This window comes from Diadema antillarum, unplaced genomic scaffold (assembly GCF_040938485.1).
Source record: "Diadema antillarum isolate AM-2024a unplaced genomic scaffold, OU_Dant_1.0 scf00000014, whole genome shotgun sequence".
NCBI lineage: Eukaryota > Metazoa > Echinodermata > Echinoidea > Diadematoida > Diadematidae > Diadema > Diadema antillarum.
Genome location: NW_027270903.1, coordinates 8,072,000 through 8,085,520, shown reverse-complemented (window position 1 = coordinate 8,085,520; position 13,521 = coordinate 8,072,000). Strand labels below are relative to the sequence as shown.

Below are 13,521 nucleotides of genomic sequence, written 5' to 3'. Positions count from 1 at the left end.
GCATCTTTTGAGTACAGTAGGACCTCGATTATCTGGCCACACAGGGTCTGCTCTGATTGATGTCACGACTTGTCGAATGCTGCGGCTACATTGTACTGCAACCACTACTGTGCACTAAGTGCTAGTGATAAGTACAGCACCAGCCTTTGACATCGTCTCACGAACTGACTTAAAAATTACAGTCTGCTGGGACGATTGGAATATGCCCCATTGGGTATTCGCCATGATAATGGTTAAAAACGTTGTTTTTGTTTTTGCTTTGTTTTGTTTTGTTTTGGTTTCTTTTCTTCTTCTTTTTTTTTTTTTTTTGGGGGGGGGGTGTTTTTTAGTGAGATTTGTCACTGAACATTAAAAAAATACCAGTTAGTCGATGTTTTGGATAACAGAGATTCCAGATAATTGATGCCAGGATAATCGAGGTCCGACTGTACTTATATAACAACCAGGTGAATATAGGATGATGACCATGTCCTTAAAACTGTCTTTCTCTGCCAAGCTAAATAGGTAAAAGTATAATTTTCCCAAACACTATATTATGACTGCATTCCTCTCTTCTCCTTCATGGGAGAAAATGAAGACCTCGATGCAAGACGGATTCCCAAGAGGTCTATGACGACAATAGTTACGTTCAGACGGCAGACCCTAACCTCGAGGTTAGGAAACCTCGAGGTTTAGCTCTTGCCCCCTAACTACGACGTGTGTCCACACGACGAATCTTAACCTCGAGGTTACGAAACCTCGAGGTTAAGCTTCTGCCCCCCGTAACTACGAATGGGTCCCACTCGATGTTAAAACCACAAAACCGGAAGTTTAAGCCCACACTGTTAACAAGGCGTCTATTTATTCTTAACCCTAAAAAGACTGGGCTATTTTGGTAGCTCGAAAGACTGGGGGGGGGGGGCCTAAAGGGCCCCCCCTTAAGATCTCGGCCGTGGATCGCGCGATCGCCGCGGAAATTTGCACAATGGTAGTGTGCGATGTAATCTACAAGATCGTATATTGAAATTTTACAAAATAGTCTTCTTTTATTTTATTTTGATTAATTATTCTAATTTATGCAAGAAATCAGACTCTTTGATCTAAATCAGTAAATAAAGCTCAAAAAGTGCTCATTTTTGGTCTAATTATTCTTTGTGGCATTCTTAGCAAATGCACTTGAAAAAAAATTTGGTATCAAAATTAATTTCTTATTTATTTTATTGTTTTATGAATTTCTTATGTATTTCTTTGTTTTTTCGACCTTTTGTTTTTCTTGTTTTTTTAAACAAAATTTGTGGCAGACCCTTTTTGAAGCATAATACTCCTAAAACAAATTAATTTTAGCCATTGAGAGTAAAAATAAGCATATTTATATGAACCATGTGAAAAAACTCAATTTGCATTGACTTTGTACGCAAAATCACATTTTTGAGCCATTTTCGGTCTCGCGTGCATGTACAAAAAGTTATGTAACTTCAGAACCGTACCCCCGAGCGTCACAAATTTGGTGTCAAAATGTGCGGGAAACTCGAAAGAAAAAAGTCATTGAGCATCGCGGTGAGAGCATTGGGCGTTGCAGAGTAATCGCGCGAAATGTCGAGGGGGGGCCTTTTAGGCCCCCCCCCAGTCTTTTTAGGGTTAAGTCCAACCCTGTCGGACTCGCTTACAGGTACTCTTTTTCTCTGTCATGATATGCAGAGATAGCACTGCACTGATGACTTTATGCCTTTATGAAGATATTCGTTGAAAACATTTTTTTTTAGCGTCGGCGAAGAATATAGAATATAGCGAGTTCGACGTGTTCAGTTTCAGAGATCAAGCGCATGGGAAGAAAAGATTATGTTGTTGTGTCGTGCGTCATAGGTTTTTCACGTGTAGTGTATTTGTGGTGTACGTTTGGGAGGTTGACCCGGAAGTAGAGGGAAATTGTGGGGGGCTGGAGTTTACGGCGAGGTCACTCTTAACTTCGAGTTCGTTGTTTTTTGTGTCCACACAGTGCTTAACTACGAGTGGGGACCCCCCGCGGCTCGTGGTTAGAGCGCTAACCATAAGATTTCTCGTGGCTCGAAACATCGAGCAAACCTCGAGGTTTGCTAACTACGAGTGCGTCTTCACGGTCCCTAACTACAAGCTCTAACCTCGAAGTTTCCTAACTTCGAGGTTAAGGGCTCCCGTCTGAACGTAACTAATGTTTCTTCTCGGGTGAGATATCAGAAGCCTGTTCAAATATTTGCGGTATAATTATATCTTTGTGGAATGAACAGCTTTTGCAGCTGTCCTTGGAAAATCACTTTAAATGACTACAATCTGCCAGCTCGAGCTTCTGAACACTTGCCTACTCTAGCTATTAATTGCCTGTAATTAAAGGCTTCTTTCGATTTCTCAGCCAGAATAAATGACAACTTTTGGCAAAATATCTCCGTAAAGTGGACGAGAATACTCCTAGAGTTCATGATAACGGTCTATTTGAATATAGCGGCTGCATTTGATATCAAAGATATCACACATCCAAGACTGTCAATTGAAAACTACAAGGAAAAAAAGTGCATCAACACCAGTCGTAGGTAATAAAATGAAGGCTTGGTACTAGACATGGGTTGAGGTACATGTTGTGTGTTTGTGATTAGCAAGGCTGGCTGAATGGGCTGTTTGGGGTCTGAGCAACAGCAAGTCATCACACACTACAGCTTGGTAGTACTTCAGGGAGGATGCATGTCATGAAGTCTCAGTATACGAAAGGAACAAAGAGAAATGTGAGGGAGAGGGTTACGACCATGTCATTTTGTCAGAGGTTAATGTTGACATCCTTCTGTGATCGTTTCACCACAATCTGATGCATGGATGGTTCCGGGGCTGGGAGCACCAGGCCAGGGGGTGTGAGAGTCTGCATCATCAGTGGATTTGGGGGGCTTACCGCCACATTAGGAGGATCACCACCAGCCGGAGGCTCTCCAGTTGGGGAAGTGGTGCTGTTTGTCCCAAGATTAGGGCTAGGCACTGAGTTTTGTTGGAGTAGAACCATGTTCATTTTGCCGGGCGAAGTTCCTTGAACTTGTGGCCTTGACGGAGTTGACGGCTTTAGAGAGGAAACTATGATCGTTGCCGGTGCTGAAGCTCCCATACTACTCACATGTGTATTCACCACAGGGGTTCCTGAAACCATGTGCATTGTTGAAGTTGGTGCTTGTGGCGCATCCACAGAATGGACAGCCTTGACAGTCACTTTGTTGGGACTCTGTGGCACCATTTGCAGCTGCATGCTTGCACCAGGATTTGCCTTCTGGGCTGTCACAACTGGCGCCGCCGAACCCGTGGTTTGGTTGGTGCCAGCGACCGGTATCAGCACCTGAGGAGAACCGTCTGTGGAACACTGCTGGAGGTGAAGCTCTGGCCGGCCGGTGCCGGGCTTCTGCACATACACCAGTTTCCACTGCTTGTTGTTACTGTTCACCTTGAGGTTGGTCGGCAGAACCAGCATCTTGGTTGAGGTTGCATTAGCAGTGGCACCGCCGGTAACACCACTGGTGGTACTGCCAGTAACACCACCGGCGATACCACCTGTCACTGCACTTTGCCCTAACGGGTCATTTACACGCTTGGCACCGAGGACTACACCTTGTTGAGTGGATGAAGAGGTCTGTACTGATACCTGAGGAACGGCCTTACTCGGTACAACAGTCACACCACCAGGCAAGATACTGCTGGTGGCTGATGCAACATCATTTGTCATGGATGATGGCAATGTCACTGCTACTGATGAAACAGTTTGCACCTGCCAAAAAATAACAAAACCATATACATATGACAATGCATTCCAATTCATAAGAAACATATGACATCTGAAAGCATGAGCACAGAATAACAAAAAACGAAAAACAGAACAAAAAATAATATTTGAGAAATATAGCAAAACGTTACTCTGACAGACATTATGTAACTCACTGCAAATTAACTGATTTCAATGTGCGATTATAGGTAGCAAATCCAAAGCTTTGGCAAATGATAAATGCTGCATTTGTGTATACATGTACACTTACAACCATCATGCATTAATGAAATGAATATAAGCTGGTGCAACATGCTATTAGAAAAGCAATTACCGGTTAGTAAAATTCTCCATAACTCACTAACTGTGCGTTCTGTCAAGAACACTGTCAGTTTTTTGCCATAGAACGATAATCATTGAGACTTCTCACGGACGCAACTTGAACAGTTTAATTAACTTTAGAGCGCTCCAGGTAAAAAGGAAACTCTTTGAGGCATTACCAAATAAAAAAAAAAAACACTGTAAAAGACAACAGATAAATGAAGAAAACAAAGCTGAACTGCTATAAAGCAAAGAGCAAAATCCAGATGCCTACTACAAATGACTCAGTAATTATGATAACAGGGTAACAACTTGTGTGGATAAGCATTGTGATCCACTATTTAAGAAAAAAATAAAACAAACAAACAAAATAAAACAATGAAAACAAACTGCTTCAAAAGAGAGCAATCTGCACACAGTGGCCATGTAGAATCAAATCTCACGGAACACACTTGTGATAAAAAGATTCAACACCAACCCTCCGAAACTTGTTATTTGGGACCCAATGGAAGATTGCTATACATAGATTTTCGACAGAAACACGTATCTGCTATTTAAGACAGATGAATTTAGCAGTACACTCCGTCATAAAGCCTCAAGCCATTCTCCTTTGTACTACTCTTGTGTATGGCTCAATCAATCAGTAATAAATGAATGGCATGAGTCGCTGACCAGCTTACTTCCAAGGAGTCTACTCAGATTGCTGTATCAACGCACTTGCCCACTTACCCAAGGGCGAGTAACGCCCGTTACTTGTCAAGTAACATCAACCGCCACTGGCCTATGAAAAGAGAGTTTTTACTAGATGACACAGTCAGCTGCGCGATGCAAAAAGTACCCACCCTTAAAGGTACTGCGTCCTTAGGCTCATTGTGCTTATAACAAATACGCGACACGACAGCTCAGCTTAGATGCAACTTTCGCAGGTGCAGGGTATGCGCATGACATCGTAAATGATATCTGTCATTCAGCTGCGTCAGGACCTAGGAGAGCGCTATTTTGGCCGTCTAACCTTGTAGGTTTGAGTGGAAGCAGGACGTGAAGCTCGTAATAACCTGAAAATAGCACATGACACTGAAATTTCAAACTTCTGTACTGCCTACTGAAAACTTTTTATCGTGACCGAGTTCATGCGCTTTATGCCTATACTGGCAAGTGAGAGGAATATCTAAGGTCACACATTGCCACTGTCTACCACTTTACATTAAACTGAAAGGGAGTTTTTTTAGGCTTTTATGTCATTCACCAACCCCCTGCCAAAAAAGTGACTTCTGCGCTTTAGTCCTTATCATCATTTGAAATATCTTGTTGGAGACACTTTCAACACACAAGAAAAGTCCTTAAAAACATCTTCTAAAAGGTAGTAGAGTTACATTATGTATTTGTTCTTTCCCCTGACCCCCCCCCCCCTTTCTCTTTGCAGCAAACTGGATTATACAAGGATGTAGAAGAACCAACAGGGCCTTGTGAATTACAATGGTTTCTTTCTTTGCAAAGCCCCTCTTTGCTTGCATAATAACTGATTGCAACCATCAATACTTTCACAAATCTATGTTGAATGAGGATATTCCAGAACTTTTATGAGTTTTCTTCGATGTCACTGAAATTTGTACTGCTTCTATTACAACTTACTCTGTTCTGTGATGCGTTATCACGAAAGCCATATTTATAATGTCGGGAAAATAATTTTTTGGTTTCTGGCATAATGAATTTGTCAGATGCTAAGCTTTGTATTCATATACAATTTGCCGTACTTCATTACAAGGACAATATTTTATGATAAAACAAAATTGACAAACTAAAAAACTGTTATGGTTGTATTGCCAAAGTTGCCTTTATGAGCTCTTTTCTTCCTTTTATCATCTTTCCGACTTTATATGGGTAACATAATGACGCACCACCTAATAAGCTGAAACAAGGAGAAAATTTTTTCTTCAATTAACTTTGGTTAGTTCAAAAAAATGTGGTGGCACCTAATACTAGAGAGCAATGCTGGTTAGTTAATGTTGCATATGAAATGAAATGGGTTTGAAATACTAAACAGGGATGCAATGTGTATGAGGTACCCTTCTGTTTCTCATTGAGGAAAAGTTTTAGAAGCAATCCTCATATACTACTTTCTGCACATAACTTATAATTGAAGACCTGAATATAAGAATGACCAAAGTGCAATTTTTGGCCAAATTCAGTTTGACATGGGAAATTGTAGCTTATGCATGGACTCATCTTGTGTATAAATGATAAATCCTAATTACCCCTGGAAGTGCCTGAAATGAATGAATTAGTTCTTATATGAATGTAAAAGTGAAGGACTTGGGTCATTCTGACATTCATATCATAGCACCCACTCTCATCCTTCTCTCATTTCTATGGCAGAATATCATGTATATGATTCAAAGAACGACCCAAGTCCATATGATTCAAAGAACGACCCAAGTCCATCACACAAAATGGCCTCTCCACAATTAATGTAAATGTTAATTGTCTAATTTATACACTGTTGCCTTCCCATCACAGTTAAATAAAATATCACTGGACAAATAAAAAAGATATGAAGTTTTTTTAAGTTTACTCGAAATGGTCTTCCATGGACTTGGGTCATTCTTATATTCAGATGCTCAATTCTTGTTACAGAGATTTTTTATTTTATCAATTCTATAGATTGCCTTTACAAATTAACGTGTACTGAAACTTATCAAAAGAACGTTGACATCTTTTATTAAAAGAATCGCACTCAAAAGTAATACACCTGACTTGAGGGGACCACAACTCGTTTCACTGTCCAAAACAATTCAATGCCATTATTTTGTGAGTGGGTAAGTCGTCTTTCCTATAAACCTTTTCCTTGAAAAATGTAAGTACATGCCTTCTTTGCTTGTTTTATTCAAATGGGAGATTTAAGTCCGAGTCTGAAGAAAGGAGGAAGAAAGAGATGTTCTTTAAGTGGTATATTAAAGTGAAAATCCATCCCAACTTCACATTGACTCTCACAGAAAAGAGTTAAATTCACAGAATGGTCAAAATTTATAATAATCAGTTTAAAAGCTGACAAAGGCCGTCCCACACAATCCACCTTTCCCCCCCTTTTTTTTTTCTTTTTGGTCAATCTCAAAACATAGCTTGCAACGATGTACTATGTCTTGAAAATGAAAAGAGAAAATGGATTGTGTGGGTTGGCCCCTGTGGGAGTTACCAGGTCATCCAACAGGAGGCCATGTTGAAGGTTATGGACCATAAAAGGCAAGATGGAAACCCTAAACACAAAACTGCATTAGTGCTGGCTGGCCTGTTCATTTGACCACTTTCATTGACAGGTGTCATTCATTTCAATGATACACCCAATGTTCTTTCATCATAATGCCCAAAGTTGGAAAAAGCGCAACTTGTAATTGTTGTCTTCAAAGTTAAAGGGATGGTATAGCATTGGTGGAGAGGAAGAGTAAATTTTGAAGGTGAAAGTCAGCAGAGTGGCCGGTGCTCTGAGTGAATGGTTGAATGCTAAGGGATGTTAGTATGGTATTACTGGATACAGGCAGTTGTCCTCTTCTGCATACCATTACATTACAAAAGTTTGTATGTTATCTCTGTGACACAGAGAAATTCATTAAATTTGTGCATCAAATTTTAGACGACATTGTTCCATTCCAGCAATGGAATCACATATAAGATAGTCTTCTCAAAGAGAGACTTTGTATATTTTGGAAATCTCAATTGAAGCATGACATTATGATCATGTCAAAGAGAATAAAAGTGATGAGTTTATGAAATAAATTTTCTGAAAGAGACAAATTATGTGTATGACAACCTTTCCCCTTTCTCAACCTCATTCCCAATTTGTGCAAAAGAGGGCGCCACCTTTCAAGCGCATGCTCGGATTGCTCTGATAAGAGATAGGGTTGTAGGAGGTTAACTCTGGAATTTACCGGTGTGACTTGCTGCCTGAGACAGTGCAGTACGGGCACCTTCTCTGCACCACCATTGGCAATTTGGCTGGCGGCGTTGGGTTGTACAACCATGGTGCCGAGTGTGAGCACCGCCCCACCGGCAGTGGAGACGGACTGCAGTGTTTGGCCAACACCAGTGCCCCCTACCCCCTGCACCGCTGGTAGGGATGTTGCACCCAGATGTACCTGTAGCCCAGCATTTTGGTCAGGGAGAAACAAGCACCTTGACAGTACCTGATGGCTGGTGACTGGCGACGGTGCCAGTGGCGTGGACACCATCGACACGGGGTGGTCTGCCAGAATCGATATTGCCTGCTTGGTCCCAACACTGTGTCTGGTTTTCACTAAAGTGCCATCGACTCTTGTCAACAGCCCATTCGGCAACAAAACATAGCTCTTTTCTGGAGCTACAGGGGTACTTACATTGTTTCCTGAGGTAGACACTGCAACTTTGGGATTCGTGGTTAGAAGTGCTACTGGTTTCTGACCCTGGGTTGCTGAAGAATGTGGTTGATTGGGAACCACGCCTGCTACATTGGGTGCCACAACTTGAGGTATATTGGAGGAAAGGGCTGGGGTTAGTACAGGCATGTCCTGGTCCAGAATCTGATTGCCTCCATGGTCTGATGTGTCAAAGGAGGTCTCTTGCTGCTGAATGGGTGTTGACAATGCTGCCGTCAATATAGGAGGTCCTGGAGGTTGGGTTATGGTTGATGTTACAGGTTTATGCAGCAAGACCGGTGCAGCAATGGCTTCTGGTGATTGGGTGTTTGATGTACTTGATACAGGAGATGAAGCACGGTTGTGGGAATTGGGCACTTCCTGACCAGCTTTTTCCACTGTTCTTGACCCAACCTGAGAGGTAGGACTTGTATTCCGTGAGAACCATGGAGAATGCCTTGAATTCGGAGTCTTCTGGGGTGGCTCCTTCTTCGAGTCGCTGCTATTTCGCATCTTCTGGACATGCTCCATGATCAGGCGCTGTCGTTCATCTGGTCTGTCCTTCAGGGACTCCCAGAGCTTAGCATCAATGGTAAAGGAGAAAGTCTCTGTCTTCATCTTTTTGTCTGTTTCCTCCAACTGCTGCTGATTCTTCTGCAGGAATGGGACTTTCAGGGTGGGTTCAAGGGGCGCACTTCTCTGTTGCCTAGGGCTCTGAGAGGAAATCCCGGGTTTGCCTGGGAGGAATGGGACTTTCAGGGTGGGTTCAAGGGGCGCACTTCTTTGTTGCCTAGGGCTCTGAGAGGAGCTTCCAGGTTTGCCTTTCCCCGTGGTGTGCTTCAACAGCCTTATGAATCTGCCGCTGTGGTCCCGTTGAGGAAGAGTAGAAATGTTCATCTGGACTCCTTGCTTACTGTTGCTTGGTTGTGGGTTGACTTTGCCTGATATCTGTCCTTTCTGAGTCTGATGACGCACAGTACTTGCCACAATGGAGGCCTTCAGTTCTTCATGCAGTTGTTGACTGGATACTTTTGGTTCGTTCTCCCCCTCCTCATCTTCCCCTTTCTTCTTGGGAACTTGAGAATGTGATGCCACCTTCACAATCTGGATCTTCGACCTCTTTGCCTTCTTCTGCTCCCTGACCACGTCTCTGGCCTGGGCGCGTCGCCGCTTCGATGACCTCATCGTTCTCCCTGCAATCTCCACACCAGTGTAGAGGTTCACCTTCTTCTCGTCTCCTTTGTCTACTTTTGGAGGTTCACAAGCCTTCTCCTTGTCACCCTTTGCGACTACACACGGAGCTTCCTCCTCAGAGTCGAGCTCACTCTCTGATTCCTCGCTGAAGCTACTCTCATCTTCCTCCTCCTCCTCATCACTATCCTCATCACTATCCTCATCACTATCCTCATCCTCCTCCTCCTCTTCCTCCTCCTCCTCTAAGTCGATGCCATCCCCAAGAGTGGGGTCAACCTTCATGAACTTCTGGGTGCGGTACCAAAACCTGATGGCCTCCTAGATGTGGAGAAAGTATACAAATACAAGCATAACTATGTTGAATCTTGTGACAGGGAACAGTAATACTTCATGCTGTCAAATCCTAGGGAAACTCTGCAACAGACATTTCTTTTTTCTCCATTATTATACTCTGCCAAATTAGATTTTCAATGTGTATAGTCGAGGCTGCACACTGACACTGGTACGACAGTCCGGGACCAGGAAAACTCACTGTCGAACAAGTAACTTTTTCAGAAGTGGACCAGTAAAACATGAAAAACTTGGTACCCTACTGGTCCAACAGACAGGTAGGCCCAGTAGAAAAAATGCGTTTGTGTACAGCCCTGTGTTATAGTTACTAAAGATAAGACAAACTCTCTAAATTCATTGAATCTTTATCTTGTGAACTTTTGAAAGTCTTTAACATCGTAACTCTGAACCTGATAAAATCAGCATATATCTGAGAAAGATGTCTTCACAGAAGGTGTTGTCCCTTGATACTGCTCTGATGACGTTTGCATGTTAAAAAACGTAGGTGATCCTGGATATTGTGTTTGTAAATTTTGTACATATCGTCGAACTATGAGACTAGTGTACCATCACATGTTTTCATTCCACCATCACTGCTTTGGTCACTCTATCCTGTCTTTCTCACGGTCATCCTGATTCTCCAGCCACCACCATGCTTCATTACTCTCGACATAAGCATCCTCCATATGTGACCATGCACCTAATAACGAACATAAAGTTGCCCACACTGATTTTGCGTGAGGACTGAAAATAAGTGGAATGGGTCAACCTAGCCGAACTTGACTTTTTCATATTTTCTAAAAGAATGGGTCTTCTTTTACATTATGCTAAAATTTGGTATCATAAAACCGGCAGGAAAGTGTGTTTTTTTAGCAGTTTAACTCGAACATTTTTGGTAAAAAAGTGTGATTAGGTGTGTCTTTAGAATCCCTTTTTCATTTCTGAAAAACCTTGTACACACTCTTCACTTTCAACTCTAATAACTTCTGAAAAGGTAAAGCTACTGCTTTGAAAGTTGGCATTAATCATGGACAGAATGTGTTAATGAGGCATGCTTAATTTCAGTTTAATCTGATAATTCCTTCATTGTTGTTACTCTGGTGGTTTACTTCCTGTTTTTTGTCCCATTCATCGCACAGCCAGCACGGTTTGGTAAAGATTAAGCGCTTGAATAGACACTGTACTTCAGAGCCTCTTTTCTCAGTTCATACTTTTGCTGAGTTTGTGCTTTCTTTGCAATATTTAGATAGGTTAGGAGAGTCCATTTGATTTGAGTTATACATCATTTTAAAGCTTAAAGTCTGCTCTTTCAGAATATGGTCTTTACTAAAAATTCATGTCTAGCGACTTTTTGTTTGTTTTGAGGTGCAGGGTCACATATGGTCATTCCATCCCCATTCCACATTCCCTCCTCATGCCACCCAAGGTTTTGATTATGTAACCAATCGTTGTACAGTGTCTATGTGTTGTAGCTAGCGGAGAATAAAGTACTTGCACTTTAGACTCCAAACAGGGCAGTCATGATCGTTTTTATCCAGTCTCACTCTCAAGTAGATAGTACATAAAACTGTACGCTAGAAGTGTGAATAAATGGTTACATCCGACTCACCAGGCTGATGCTGGGGTCTTTCTTGAAGGCCTCCATCTCCTGGTAGAGCTTCTCCCTGGCCTTGTGGACAACCCTCACCAGACGCTTCTCCTCGGGCTCAACGTCCTCCAGGACAGAGGCCAACGCCTTGCCCAGCTCCACCACCCTCCATGACCTCTTGATGGGTTGGACAATCTACGCAGAGGGGACACAGTGCGAATGAAGTTTAATACATGTGCAACAATTAAATTGAAAAATAAAATGGAAACATAGTGACATTCTGATTTTGAATAGTGAATTGGCCAATTTCTTTTTTTTTTTTTTGGGGGGGGGGGAAGGGTAATAATGCCTTGCCCAGGCAAAGTTTAATGTGCAAAAAAAAAGTTTGCTTCTTTACAGGTGTCAGGATAAAGATCCATACTGGATAAAGTTTGTACAGGACACGCTTTACAGGAAAAAGGCCTAAGAAGAATGTTCAGCATGCACAACAGAATGGTTGTCATTATATAAAGTCATGCTGCATGTGAACACATTAATTTCAAAATACAGTCTTCTAGGCAGCATTTTATGAGACATTACACAAGCAAACTGTAAAATCCATCCTGGCATGACATCATCCGATGAGCTATGCATATTTAACTTTCTGCTGCAGTCTCTTGCATGTATTGAAGAAAGAGACTGGGGTGACCAGTCTAAGCAGAAAGCTTCATTACGCACACTGTGATTGGTGCAATTCACACTACACAGTACATATCAGGCATTCATGTACAGATTGACGTTGAAAAGCAAGTGTTGTTTTGTTCCCACATATTGTACTTTTATGGCCTTGTAAGTAAGATTTAACCCTAACTAGGCCGGGCTATTTAGGTAGATGACAAAGCTGGGGCAGGGGGGCCTCCCAGGCCCCCCCCCCCTCCATATCTCGGCCGTCGACCACACGATTGCCACAAAATTTGGCACGCGCATTGCCTATGATGTCTTCTAAAGTACCATGAAGTTTATTTTTTTGAATATTATCAATTTTGCTAAATCAAGCTAATTTATGCAGAATGATGCATGAAAACAGACAATTTGGTATAAATCACTAAATAAAGCTCAAAACAGGCACATTTTTTGTGTAAATACTCTTTTTAGTGTCCTGAGCAAATGAAAGAGAAAAAAATTGTGCAATCAAAAAAAAATTCTGAAGTATTCTATTGTTTTTAAATTTCTTATGTATTTCTTTGTTTTTTCAACTTTATGTTTTTCATTGTGTTTTCGATGAAATTTGTCCACAACATTGTTTCGAATAAGAAAAATGTTATGAACTGATTTTTAATCAATAACTAGAAATGTCGCTATGGCGACTGGTATGCCTCCGCCATATTGCATGGCTCTCCGAATAGGTCTAAATAGCACAATGTCTTGACAATGTGTGATGACAGTTTCATGTAACTGGCAAAATATTAAAATGAAAGGTTTGTCACAAATGCATTGAGTGTTCACTTTCCTAGAACTAGTTTATTTGGATGAATGGCTACATTGTCTAGAATGCAGGTATTTGAGGATTTGTACCCAACTTTTGACCCTTTTATAAGTTTAAATAAGAAGTGAAATTTAGCACTTTCACTTGACCTCTGACCTTTTGACCTTTGGGCAAGAAACTTCGAAGAGAATCTGTATTGAGTAATACATGCATACACCAAGTTTCAACTAAAAATCCTGCAGGCATTGCATAGATAAGAGAGAAAAAATGACATTTTGATGAGTTGACCTTGACCTTTAACCCATTACCTTTGACCAATGACCCCTAAATTCCCTTCATGATCACTGCCAGTCAATACATGCATATGATACTAAGTTCCATGAACATACCTTGAAATATTTAAGAGATATGGAGAAAAAAGTGAAATTTTAACATTTTCACTTGACCTTTGACCCTTGACCTTTGACCTTATGACCCAAAGCTCTCTCTGGGG

At 41.6% G+C, this 13,521-nt stretch overlaps 1 protein-coding gene across 1 annotated transcript in view; it reads right to left on the bottom strand.

The window, feature by feature from the left end:
* Positions 1-2,764: 2,764 nt before the first annotated feature.
* Positions 2,765-13,521, bottom strand: part of LOC139722563 (uncharacterized) — a 30,978-nt gene continuing 20,221 nt past the window's right edge. The window contains exons 14-16 of the mRNA XM_071633855.1: positions 11,585-11,758; positions 7,990-9,963; positions 2,765-3,751 (exon numbers count right to left, since the gene is read on the bottom strand). Of these exons, the coding sequence (XP_071489956.1) occupies positions 2,765-3,751; positions 7,990-9,963; positions 11,585-11,758 (3,135 nt within the window). The remainder of the gene's footprint in view (positions 3,752-7,989; positions 9,964-11,584; positions 11,759-13,521) is intronic.